At 38.7% G+C, this 14,546-nt stretch overlaps 1 protein-coding gene across 1 annotated transcript in view; it reads right to left on the minus strand.

Moving 5' to 3' along the window:
* LOC144473388 (uncharacterized) overlaps window positions 1-14,546 on the minus strand; it is a 66,466-nt gene that overhangs the window by 3,919 nt on the left and 48,001 nt on the right. Inside the window, exon 4 of the mRNA XM_078187215.1 lies at window positions 9,184-9,296. Coding sequence (XP_078043341.1) covers window positions 9,184-9,296 — 113 coding nt within the window. The remainder of the gene's footprint in view (window positions 1-9,183; window positions 9,297-14,546) is intronic.

The following is a 14,546-nucleotide window of genomic DNA, read 5'->3' on the forward strand; positions in this document are numbered from 1 at the left end:
TCTCGGCTCTGGTAACCGGATGATCGTCTCTCGTTTCTTTCCCGAGTGAATTTACGAAAGAGGATCGAATATAGACTATACTTTGAGATTAAAATTAATTTAACGTGCGTTGTTGGTTTATTCGGTATTATGAAGATATCTTAAAGATATTCTCTTGTGCTATTTAGGAAATGACGATCAAAAATTCTGTTCGCATTTCGAAGAATTCTTTTTGCATGATTTTCAATCGTTATTTCACAGATGCCATAAGGCTGTCATTAAGGCGTCCGGAATGTTCTACGAACGTCCTAGAAAGGTCCCGTGTTACAAATCAAGACGTTAATTATGAAAGATATTTTCTGGCCATTTTATAGACGCTTTATGGACATTTTATGGAAATTGGACGGCAGATTGAGACGTCTTAAAATCGTGCCGAATGTCCTACGAACGTCTCAGAAACGTCTTCTGTTACGAATCAAGACATCTTTCAGGCCATTTCTCCGACGTGTTAAGAGACGCGAGACCTGTGTACAGACCTAAAACGGACGTCTACAAGACGTCGAATGCTTATTGAAGTATGACCGTAGATCTCGCTCTCGCATGAATTTTCAGCGACGCGGCGTGATGGGCAGTACTACACGGAGTTGTCAATATTTTTGGTATAATATAAGCTAAGGTCGTCGCACGGTCGCCAATGATTCGTCGCGTCATAAATTCGCGACCGACGTCGACGGGGCTTGGCCGAATGTGATTTTCGTGTCGGCGCGGAGGAATGTTTTCCCGTGGTTTGCGGACTCGATTCTCGAGCTTGTTTCGCATCCCTTTGACGGAGGGCGAAGAGAGAGAGAGAGAGAGAGAGAGAAAGAGGGTTAGACAGAGATATATATATAGAGAGAGGGAGAGAGAGGGTGAGCCAGAGAAATAGAGAGAGAGAGAGAAATAGGGAGAAAGGGTGAGACAGAGAAATAGAGAGAGAGAGAAATAGAGACAGAGGGAGAGAGAGAGAGAAGTAGGGGAGGAAAATGGAGGAGACGAAAAATCGCGCGTAACTCGCCGGGAATGCAAATAAAGCGCAATAAATAGAGCGTCCCCAGCCGCGATTGCGATGTCGCCTGGAATTCTTTTACCGTCCGCCACTCTCCTGCTCTCCAACGTTCGCGGCTATTGTTGCGCGAGATTTCGTTCGGCCGCATCGAACCATTTCGAATTCCTCTAATTCGAGATTCACCAACTCGAGCCATTTCTCAGCTCCTCGAGTCCACTCTCCCGTTCGAAATGCCCCGGAACGGGTGGGTGTCCTCGATTACCAAACCCCGCGATTCCTTCGAATTGTACGGTGAAATCCGCGAGCCGGAAAGTTCAATAAATCGCGGCAAAGTTGCCGTTTGCGATTCCCTGAAATTTTCCTACGGAAAGGCTGTCGCCGAGTTTCACGGTGCTCTTCTGCTTTGCATTAATTGCAGCTATGCCACGGAAATTGGTATTATTTTGGTATTATGGTTTATCGCTCTTTCTCGGATAATCTTTCGATTATCGTTTATTTTATCGGACAGTTGTTTTATTGGATAGATTGTAATGTTACGACGAAGTTAATTATGGTTTTCATTTTGTAGTTGTTGAGTCGCGAGTGTTGAGAAATTATATTTCTAATGTACGGGTAAAGAAATTATATTTTTAATCTGTAATTTAGAAATTGGTTTGTTAATTGACAAGTAGAAAATTGTATTTGTTAATTGACAGGTAGGAAATTATTATATTATTATTATATGTAAATTATTATAATAAATTTTATTATTATAATAAAAATGATTTCGCAACGTAATAAAATAATTTCAGTGGTGCCTCAGAGTCACCATTCGAGTGCAAAGGGTTAATTCATCGCGTATTTATTCGTAGACAGAACGACGTTACAAAGGCTATCTCGCCCCCCTTTATAGTCGCGGCAAAGGAGAATAGTCCTGTAATAACGGCAACGACCGCGCCGGCAAATAAACCGTTCGACTAATCGAGTAACATCCTCGGACTCGCGTTCCGAGGCGGCGCGGTCGAATTTATACGAAAATCGCTATCCGGAGCGGCGAACGCGATGAAAATGCCAGTTCTTCACGTGGAGTAAGGGCCAACCGCACGGACACTCGTTCCGTTCGGCAAATTACCCATGGCAATCGATGAACGTGAAAAGAATTATTCGCGATCGCGCATCCTGGTTTCCCCGCCGTAATGACGGTACTATAAAGAAGCGCCGCGTAATTAATTCTATCCGAACTCGGCTCCGATAGACCGCCGGTTGTCCGGAAATTATTACTCGCCGGCCGTTTGGCGAATTATGATGCCGCACTCCCATCGATTAGTTGACTTCGAGCTTCGCGAAATTTTAAGAATTCTATTACCGTTAAAATAATCGAACTTTTATACGTTTTATCCTCCAATCGATTTCTAACGAACGCGTTTTATTGTATTATGTATTATTGTTGTAATAAATCGAGGCGTGGTTCAAAACTATAATTATTTAATATGAAAGGTACAATTAGGTTAGGTCTCTCTGTGGACACTACACGTTTACCGGACAGAAGACGGCTCAGAACAGACACCTGTACACAGTCTCGCTTCACACTATAGCTCTCCGACGGAAACGGATGGAGAACTATCTCACGATTCATACATATCATATGGCGCGAAATACAAACAACAATTATAATACATATTATACTCTGTGCTATGTATAGTACCTCTACGTAACTCGAAAGAGCCTTACCAGCCCGTTAATAAATTATAATAATGATTTATAAAAATATTCTAAAAGTACACTAAAAGTTCGATTTTCAATGTTTCCATTAACGAGCACGATAATTGATAATTTAAAAGAGACAATAGACAGTTTTTCTCTAGGATCTGATATTTTATGATTTTTTCGAGATGTAGGATTAGATATACATTTTGTACTATTTTCGGGGTCTACCATGACTGAAATATGCCAGTCATTTTTCTGGGAATCGTCACGCAGGTAAATGGCAAAAATTATTCCAATCTCTATTTATTTAAACAGAAGACGAAGTGAAGTTCATGCTACTATAGTCGTTGAATAGCTCTCAAAAAAAAAATATATAAAATAACAAAAATATACAATCTCAATTGAAAAAAAAGGCGTTGAAATCTCGAAAAATGTGTCCTCCAAAAAGGATATTATTTCCCCCACAACGCGCATCCATTCGAACCGTACGATTCGTTTTTTAAACAATTTTCCAGTATCGTCAACCATAACACAGACGCGCATCATTTTATCGGGACACAAGGTCTGAAAGGTTAGAGCGACGCCGGTGGTTTTTCGTTCGCGTAGCATCGCCGGAAGGCGGAGAGGAGGGGGACACGCGCGCGCGCGCGCGTTTCCACGCGGAAAAGTTCAAGCTCAAAGAGGCGCGCGGCTACAAAGGTGTATAAATTGGACACGGTGCTCCATTACAGTTGGCAAATGACCGCGCAACAAGCATATCCCCCCCCCCGGTATACATATATCTTCTGCGCGATAGGGGTAAACGCAAAGAAACGGCGAGACGAGACGGCATTTTTGCATATTTCGCAGTGCGGTTGCCATTGAAATATTTCTAATATTACGCGTCCCGTGTTTTTCTCGGTCAAGAGAGAGAGTAATGCTCTCGCGATAGTAATTCACGTCGATTAATCCGTTTCGCGTTAACCCCTTGCGATACGATGGTCATTATGGGGATCATTCGGCTCGTTGGATACCAGATATGCGAGTCGTTAATCTGTTATTTTATTCGGCGCGCGGGAAATATTCGACGGGAGTGAACGTTTAAACAAAAAGGAATGAAATATCTTAGATAATAATATATATAAAATATATGTATAGAAATAATATAAATAAAATAAAATAAATGTATAAAATATAAAATATTTGATATTGAAATTATTAACCCTCTGGTTAATATTTAGTATTATTAATATAGCCTTATTCACTAAGGCGCCTCTAAAAATTGTCATGCCGCGTTTCAAAATAATTTTTATCAAATTTACCTATACTCAAAAAATCGTTAAGAGCTGTTAAAACTGTTGCACGAGTCGCAAAATTCGATGCCGTAATGTATAAAATGCTTTAAGTTATATCAAATGGAAACACTATAAATCTGGAAAAATATTTTGGATTTTTATATTAAAATGCAAAGAGTCCGACTGCAAAGGGTTAAAATAGTTATTTTTTAAAGTAGATATTCGCGTCGAAATAATTGTTTGTAATGAAGTCGTTATTCGCGTTAATACAGTTACTTGTAATAAAATAGTAATTCGTATTAAAATAGTAATTCTTATTAAAATAGTTATTCTTATTAAGATAGTAATTCTCGTTAAAATAGTAATTCTCATTAAAATAGTAATTCTCATTAAAATAGTAATTCTTAGTCAAATAGTTATTCGAATTAAACCAGTTATTAGTATTAAAACAGCTATTTCCATTAAAACAGCTATTCCCATTAAAACAGCTAATCCCATCAAACCAGTTATTCCCATTAAAACAGTTATTTATAATAAAACAGTCATTCGCGCTAAAAAAGAGTAATTTTTATTCGCGATAAGACTCTCGCGCGCGTACCTTTTTCTGCCGCACCTTTCCACATTCCGCGAACATTTTTCATCGTCCCGACAGTTTGTCATTACGCGTAAAAATTCTCCGGTTCGTCGTTAAATCATGGACGGACGAAAATACGACAGATCTACCTAACAAATCTAACAGAGGCTACAGTTCGAAAATGTTTCGTCCGTTCGGTCAACGTTCATCTTGATCAACGACAATTAATACGTCAGTTGCGCCCCCTTGTCATTCTTATACGGCTATGAAAAAGTATAAGACGAGATTAGTATAGTTGTACAAGTATGCGACAAGAATTATAACTTTATAAACAATAATAATAATTGTAACAATAATTTTTTTTTGGGCAGGAATGCTATAATAACTATAATAATTATTATTACAATTATTATTCCTTTTCATCTACTTCTTTATTTTATTTTATTCTTTATTTTATTTCTGCGCTCAGTAATTTCATAGTTGACGAACAGTTTCGTCGAGTTATAAATTTTGCAAAACGACGCGCGAATAAGAAAATTTGCATGAGAATCCGCTAATAACGTGTGCGCAATAGCCGTCATGTTTGCTGCAACGATATTAAATTAGCACGGTGCATCTGCTCATTGAGTGAAAGGTGTTAACGCTTAGTCACGCGAGCAGGAAAATCTCCCCTCAATTGTACGCTATTAATGCTATTATTATTACTATTATTATTATTAGGCATAATCCTTTGCACGAATCGAATCTCGCATCAACTACCCCTAAACCTAAATCTCTTACGCTTTAATACAATTAAACAATGGTTCTCTCCTCTATATTTTTTAGTTTATTATTATTAATTTACAAGTTTAATTATTTCTAAATTATTGTCCTCAATATCCTCGAAGCTACTTGGTCAATAATTCTCTTAACCCATAACCTAGTATAATTTATGAACATAAAATTGAGTCTAGTGAATCATAAATTCATTACGCTTTCAACAATCATTTAAATAGCGTCTTTAACAACAATCTTTAACAATGTGAAAATTATTTCGGAAATGATACAATGATTTTCATTGGCGCCTCAGAGGCGTCGCTCGAGTGCCAAGGGTTAAAAATATTTCTCGTAGAAGCGTCGCTATTTTCATTACCAATTGCGGACAATTTCAAATAGTAACCAATAATAACAATCAAAGAATAAAAGTAGTATTCGGCGGATGATCCAGGGATTTCCGTGGCAAAGCGATCGAAACGTTGAACGAGCTCGCGCGCGCGGCCCCCATCGCCGAAAGCACGGAATTCGGTGCATTAAGCGGATTAAAACAGGGCGAAAGCGTCGTCGCCTACGGCCTAAGCGTCGCGTCGCTCGCCAATCAATTCCCCGAAGAGCTTTCGACCTCGTTATTAGCTATTCCTGTTTAGCGCGGAGCCGTGTAACACGTAATCCCACTTTTCGCTAACCTAGACCCGACACCGATCGCAGAGCTTCTCTCGCCTCGCGTCGTCGTCGACGTTCTCACCTTGGCCGGACCAGCTTCCGCCCGAAAACGGCACTCCTGCCGAGAGAACCCGATACCCCGCGAGCAACTCTCTCCTTCCTCGTCGAGCGGAGTCACCCACTTTCATCGGGCGGCGCGCGCGCGCGCGGGATCAGCAACGGAACTGCATTATTAAAGACGGATTTTGCAACGGTGTCCGGTACCACCGGCCTTGCAACGATCTCTCTCTCTCTCTCTCTCTCTCTCTCTACCGCGAGGAGAGGCGGCCCCGCCAGTGACGTAAAACAGTCGCTCTAATTAGGAACGGCTGGGTAACCGTGTCGTAAGAGACATCGCCGACATTCCTCGTCTTGATTGCAACCGGATCAACGGAGATGGACGGGGTCTGCCCCGAATTTCTCTTTTGTTCCGCCCTTCACCCTTCCCACTCTTGTCTTTTGTTTCGCCGTCGCCTTTTGTTCGCGCCGTTCGCGCTCGCGGCATTTTCTTAGATCGGCCGACGTTTTAATCGTGAATCGAGTCCGGTTCGATTCGGGAGGGAACGACGTTTTTGATCGTTGTTCGCGGGTAATTGTGTTTAGTGGAATTGGGTTTCGTTGGTTGCGAATGAATGGATCAAGGGACGGTCTCAGAGATGGGTGAAGCGAAGATGGGTTGAGCTGTGCGGCGTGACGGTTCTTGGACGCGTTTAGGATGTTTTTAGGATGTTTCTAGGACGTTCGTAGGACATTGGAATATTAGAAAGGTCTTTGTTCTATCTGGGAAATAATTATCAAAATTCTATTCTCGTTCCAAGAAATTCTTTTCGAATAATTTTGAATTGTTATTTTCCAAATGGCACAAGGACGTTTTTAAGACGTTTTTAAGACGTTCCGAATTTCTCACGAATGTGCTAAAAACGTCCTCTGTAATAAATTAAGACGTCGTAAATTGGACCTGCTTTTAATTGAAATAAGACGTCTCAAAAACGTCCATTTTTAGAACGCAAAGTGTTCGGATCTAAATTAAACGTAAAATGGATGTCTTTAAGTCGTCTCGAATGTCCTGAGAACGTCTTAGAAACGTCCTCTGTTACGAATCACGACGTTTTAGATTTCGATGTTTTATGGACGTCTTCGAAACGATTTTTATATGTTGACACATTTAAGACGTTTATTTTGTTTGAAATTGTATTAAAAAGTTGATATTTCATTAATTTAGTCGAAGAACATCGAAGACGTGAAAAATACCTAGGAGGTGTACTTCAATTTTATTAAGTCTATTAAGTCTATTCATTCTTTTTAACTTTTTTAAGTCTATTAAGTCTATTAATTCTTTTTAACTTTTTTAAGTCTATTAAGTCTATTAATTCTATTAATTCTATTAATTCTATTAATTCTACTGAGTCTTTTAACAGTATTAAGTCTATTAATTTTATTAACTTTATTATATTTATTAATCTTGTCAAACACATATTACAAATCTCCAATTCGATACATCATAAAGACAGCTTAAAAAATGAACTTCACAACGCTCATTAACATTAAAATAAAAATCGACAAAAATAGAGCAACAACCGCACCAAAGAAATAGTTTAAAAAGAAAGCAGACTAAAATCCGTAGAACAGAGTATCATCTACATCCGTAGAAAGAAGATTTCTGGATTGTCACATTCGCATAATATTCCTGCTGATTTTTGTAGAAAACGAATTGCACAGCCAGGGGGTCGGTCATCGCCTCCGTGCAACGCGTTCGTAATCACGGCGCGCGCGCGGGTGGTACGCACGCACGCGACGTTCACGATCCCATGCTTTCCATGAAAATGGTCAAAGTAATTTTATGCGCGTTGGTTATGCAAAGTCATGGTACATAGCGCAGTGGTAGCCGGCGAGAGGGGGGTGGCGGTGGTGTCCGTAACTTTCGTTTGCTAAATTGTTTTAATATTCCGCGAACGAGGTACGTTGCTTTTAATGAAACGTTTTAGCAATGGGGATGAACCGTGCCGGTGGCAGTGAACGCGTTAAACGCTGCAATTTGCTCGGAGATTCTAGCGATACGGATTATTTTATGAAACAAAGATTGTCCGATTTTCGCTGATATATATTTGTCGTCTGACTTCCGCCCCTTGGGAGCATTGTTAATTACGACCTTTTAATTATTGTGAAGGAGGATTTTTGGAGGATTATGTGACATTTGTGAGATGTTCTTTTATGGACAGTGGGATAATAGTATTTTACGTTGCAGTAATATGAGTTATATTTTAGCAATGTTTTATGTTCTAATAATATTATTAGTTTTAATATTATGTATGTTATAATTTCTAATATTTAATATTGCAATAATATCATTAGGTGTAATATTATATTTTATATATTATAGTAATGAATATTTGATATTTTAATAATGTTATTAAATTTAATATTATACATATTATAATATCTAATATTTAATATTGCAAGAATATTATTAAATGCCCTTCCATTTTCAAACTGTAATAAAAACGAAACTGAATAATTAATCGGTGCGATTCTCTTACTAAATTAAAGGTGGAAGTCCAAACAGCAAGAAAACAATATAGATCAGGTGCTTTAATCCTGCCTTTTTGGAAATAATACAATAAAATATGTCTAAAATGCGCTTCTTGTCCTTCCATTTTCAAACTGTAATAAAAACGAGACTAAATAACTGATCGATACAATTTTTGCACTAAATTGAAGATGAAAGTCCGGACAGTAAAAGAACAATATAACTTAATTACTTTGAACACGTTGGTGAAAAACAAGAGAATGCTAAGACCATCTATTAACAAAGTCCGCAATCACTTAATTGCCAACCCAGTGTATGCGATTCCGTGCTTTCGTGTACGTGTCTCTACGCTCGTGTACGCGGCTCTGTGCTTATACACACGACTCCCACGTTCCTGTACGCGGCTCTGTGCTCTCGTGCACGGGGCTCCGCGCGCGTGTACGCGAGCCGGGGATACTCCCAGTCAGGTGAAAAGATCGATAACAGGCTGGCCTGGCATTCGATGCACCGTAAAGTGTCGGGGACGGTGAGCCGGAAAGTTACAGGCACGGAAATAATTTGATAAAGTCCGGGGGAAGGGTCCGCGCGCTTGTCCACGGGACAGCTAGATAAATCAAAGTAACTGGCAGGTGTATGATACCTTGAAGAAGATCCCCAGGTAGTATCTCTTCTCACCGAGCTTCAGCAACGGCATCGTCCATCTTGACGCGGCCAGGGTGCTGCTCTGCTCGTCCACGCAGTTCGGACAGTCGTCTGCGAAACGAAAACCACACGTAAACGCGTCGCCTCGGATAACACAATGTTTACATGAACATAAATTTATGTTTTAAAAATTATCCCTTTGTTTGGCCTTTTTATATTTTTTCATTTCTTGAATTTTCACATTCCTTGATCAACTTGAAAATCAAAACGGGTTTTCGGGATTATTGTTTATGGTTTCTAGGCTTGGTTTTCGGTGTTTTATGATGGTTAACAATTTATTGGGTATAGGTTTTAATTAAGTGTTACTGTTCGAGTGCGAAGGGTTGAACTGTGGAAAATTCTAATTGGTAGACTGTGAAGTTGAGGAATTTATTTTTGTAAGAATGTGTAGTTGAAGTAACAAATTGGAGATATATGATGAATTTAGTGATATTGGTACACTGCTCTTGGTGTATTTTAGTTATTAAAAGTAACAATTCGTATTTCTTGTAAAACCTGTTGGAACACTTTTATTTCGCACGAAGGCTCGCAGTCTAGTTTTTAATTATATCCGATATTGTTATTTAACTTTTGGCTTACAGAGATGATTTTATTTGACTGATCGATTTTTGTACGAATTTTGCTGTAAATAAATTTTATTACTGTTCGATTTGATTCCGATCTTTGCGCAAAATAAAATTCTTCCATGTCGACGGTCAAATATAAAAACTCTAGTTAACAATGTATTTTTCTCTTTTAATAAATTTCATTGTATTATCGTTCGAACAATTTTGTAATAATTTTTCGAATAATTTTGCCATAATTTTTCGAATAATTTTGCAATAATTTTTCAAATAAATTGCCATGAAACGCGTAATAATAACGATATTGATTTTATCGTTAGATAAATATATATGAAACCGTTCGAATAATGGCAAACTCCTCTGTCACGGGCGAACAAACGGAACGCGATTTCTATTCGACAGTGCCCCGGTATAACCAGAAAAATATTTCGGAAATCCGGGTAAAAAAAAATCCCCGATATTTGTTTCGCTTGCTGGGCGATTCCTAGATGGAGCCAGGAATTCTCGCTTTGACGGAAGAAATAGAACAAAATACAATAAACGGATTTGTTCCTCCGGTTACACTGCCGCCGGGGAAAAATAAAGGATTGTAGCCTGGCGAAACGTATCTTAAATATTTAAATATAATATATTTTTCTCGGCGAATGTAATATATTTTTTTTACCGAATATAATATATTTTTTTTAGTAAATATGATATCTGTTTTTCTATTTTTTTTTTTAGTGAGTATTAATATATTTGTTTCAAATATTTTTCTGAATAGATATAATATATTCTGGTTGCTAAATATAATACATTTTAATTTAATGTAACGTAATATAGATATAATACATTAGTGAATTCTATATTATATTTACTATGAAAAATATATTATATATTTACTAAAAAATATATTATATTTACTAAGAAGAATATATTTTTCTTAGCAAACATAATATATTTCTTTCTATAATGTGATCCTAAATGTAATATACTTGTCCCAGCAAATGTATTATATTTATCATAGTAAATACAATATACTTTCCCCAGTGAACGTAATACGATATAACAAAATTGCTCGGTGCACTCCCCCGAGATTCACTCTTCGCGGAAGTCAGTTACAAAGCACAGGGTCCAGATAGAGACAGAGAGAGAGAGAGGGAGAGACAGGTTTTCCGAGAATCGCCGATTGTTATCTTTGTTCGTTGTCTTGCCCATTCCTGGCATCATAGACGACGGGTAGGAAACGTTGCGAATGAATGGAAACAAGAAGAAGTAAGAGGCGGCTCGCGTTGCTCCGGTAAATGGAGAGAATCAATTCCTGAAAAGGAATGCGTCTATTAAGCGATGGGATTACTGCCATTTAGATTCCGATGCTCGCAGTCGGCCTCTATAACGAATTCACGGTAAATAATAGCGCGATACGATCTACATAACTAACTACGGTAGATTTACCAAAGTTCAACGTTCAGTCATTGATGAATTTTTTTTTTTTGTGAAAAATAAAACATTGCCTGCACCGATTATCACGGATTAAAAATTCGAATAAATGTCTTAAGGTTATTTTTACAAAAGTAATGTAAATTGTTATTGTAATTTATGGTAATTTGTAATTTATTATAACTAAGTATCAACTGATTTGTAATAAAATGCAAGTTATGATAAGTAATTAAATGATGTATAATAATACGTAATGAGATTATTGTAAATAAATTGATTATTGTAAATAAATTGTTGAGATATATTGTTGATAATAAATTGTTAAAAATAAATTGTTTCGTTGCGAATTGCATCATCCAATCGCGTACATCGATCATCGACGGTCATCGAGGATTATCAACGATCATCGTGGATCATCGACAATCATCAACGATCATTGAGGATCATCAAGGATCATCAACTATCATCGAGGATCATCGAGGATCATCAAGGATCATCAACGATCATCGTGGATCATGGACATCGTGGATCAACGATCATTGAGGATCGTCAACAATCATCAACGATCATTGGGGATCATGGAGGATCATCGACAATCATCAACGATCATTGAGGATCATCAAGGATCATCGATAATCATCAACGATCATCAACGATCATTAACGATCATCAACGATCACCGACGATTATCGACGATCATCAACGCGTCATCCACGATCATCAAAATCTCCGGAAGCGTAACGAAGACGCTAAACAGAAACGGCGGGCCGCCACGGGACCTTTTAATTTCGTCGGCAGCGCCGTGTTAATTGACGTAATGGGTTTCTCCGTCGCGGGCGGAAGACGAAAACGCAGTGGCGGCGTTACACGGGGTGCCGTAACGTTGATCGACGGGCGTTACGTAACGCGGAAGAGCCCGGCGCGGCGCCGCGTCAGATCGTGTAAACCGCCTTTGAAGGGAGAGAACGGACGAGGGCCACGTGAAAATTCCATTATTAAAGGCACGTTCGCGGGCGCACTTTCGGCCCGTGCTTTCGCGAACCATTATTTCGCGGCATAATTCTCTCTCCCTCTCTCCCTCTCTCCCTCTCTCCCTCTCGGCGAGGGCAAAAGTTTTAATGTCCCCGGCGATAAAACACGCCTATGGAAATGAGGAACTTAACGGGAACTTCGGGATTATATAGACTGTAAAATGAACGTGATTCTGACGCCGTTCAATGACTTAAATAATATCTCGCCCCCCCCCCCCCCACCCCCGGAATCTACGGAGCCTCCGTGGAGCATCCCATTGGAGACGCGAAACGTTCCCGATCGGATCTTTTATGGCATTTAGAATCGTGGGAGTCAGTTTTTATGGGGTGGATAATTGTTGTGTCTCTCTAGTTTTTTTCGAGCATAATTTATTCTAGGTTTTATCGATTAAGATATTTTAAGTTATCTTATAGTTTTACTTTTGGTTATTCTTGAATAATTTTGAATATTTTATTTTTTGTTAGAAATGAAGAATAAGGAATTATTTAGGAATTGGTTAGGTGCTGTGTATCACTTTTATTATATTACTGTTTTAATAAAATATTCGATTAGTTGGAATTGATTTGAATAATTATTTTATCGAAATAATGTTGAACTCTGTTTTTAGACTTTTTAAACTGTGTAAAAATATTTTATACGATTTTATTTCAACAATTAAAAATAGATTAAAATACTTTGTATTTACAAGTATTTATTATTAGTACTTGGTACTTAATATATTAATACATTATATTAATATATTAATACATTAATAATAGGTACTTGTACAATTAATAATATGCACTGTTGCTAATAACGACAGATGCTACTATTATAAGTGCATACTATTATTATTATTAACAGGTACCAAAGCGGTTAACAATATGCACTATTATTATCAATAACAAATACTAATACAATTAACAATAAGTACTATGTCTATCCATTCGCCATAACATCTCGCAACAACCCCATTCATGCTATCAGCCTAACCTTCATTCAGAAACCCCGTCCACAAACGCTTTCGTAATTTTACACCAAGGTCCCCTAAGGTTGCGTGTCGCAAGGGTTGCAAACCCGTTGCAAACGCAAGTCCACGTTACGCAATAGCGATGAGAAATTTTCGGATGCAGCCGCGAGATCGATCAGCGAATTTCTCCGGCATCCGCGTCGACGCCGGGGAATTATAAAACATCCCGTTATTTATCGAATCTTCCGCGTTATGTAAATAGCGCGCCGGTCTCGCGGTTTCACCTTTTCCATTAATTCCCGGCGTCGTCAGTGGCAATAATAAAATGAATTATTGCTGTTACGGCGAGTCGGTCGGACGGCGCTCATCGAATGCCGCTGGAGCGAAGCGTTAACATCTCCGCGCGACCTCCGGTCTCGCTTCAGACTTTATGTGTATTTACCAGGGATATATACAGGGTGTCCCAAAAATGTCTCGCAATCGGGAAACGGGTGGTACCTGTGATCATTTGAAGTAAGTTTTTCCTCAGCGAAAATGCAATCCGCGGCTTCGTTTGCAAGTTATCAGTGAATAAAGTTGGCTGCGCGCGCACGCTTTAAGACGCTGTTACGCGCGCGAGGAACGACGGTCAACGATGCTTCGTTTTCTTAGAAGCGAATTTCAACTATTTTTCATCGATTAGACCGACACAGCTGATCGGTATACGACTGTTTCGCGATCGATGAGAAACAGTTGAAATTCGATTCTCATTGTTGGCCATCGTTCCTCGCAAGCGTAACAGCAGGATGAAGCGTGCGCGCGCAGCCAACTTTATTCGTTAATAACTCGTGAACGAAGCCGCGGATTGCATTTTCGCTAAGGAAAAAGTTACTTCAAATGATCACAGGTACCCCACATTTCACGATTGCGAGACATTTTTGGGACACCCTGTATATGTATATAGAGTTGTTACGCAAGTGCTTTCGTTTCGGTTATCACCGATACCATCGGACGTCATTTTTTAATCGGGGTTATCTCCCGTTCGTGGAAAGCGGCCGCCTTCGACTTTCGCTTTCTTTTTCCTGCTCGTTCAGCCTTGTCTCGACCCGCTTCGGTTGTTAGCGACGATCTTTTTTGTATAAATTCATTGCAGCAGTATTGTATTTATTTTAGTATTAAATTTAGTATTTATTTATTCAGTTAAATGCACTTCTTGCATTTTAGCTTAAGGATAGTAGCTCAGCTCAGTATTAAAAAGTTGTATAAACTTTAACTTTTTCAAGTTTAAACTCGTTAACAATTAGTTATTATAAATTATAGTTCATTCGTTATTAGTCATTGCAGATTACCAGTTATTAA

The sequence above is a fragment of the Augochlora pura genome, chromosome 7, assembly GCF_028453695.1.
Source record: "Augochlora pura isolate Apur16 chromosome 7, APUR_v2.2.1, whole genome shotgun sequence".
In the NCBI taxonomy this organism is placed as follows: Eukaryota; Metazoa; Arthropoda; class Insecta; order Hymenoptera; family Halictidae; genus Augochlora; species Augochlora pura.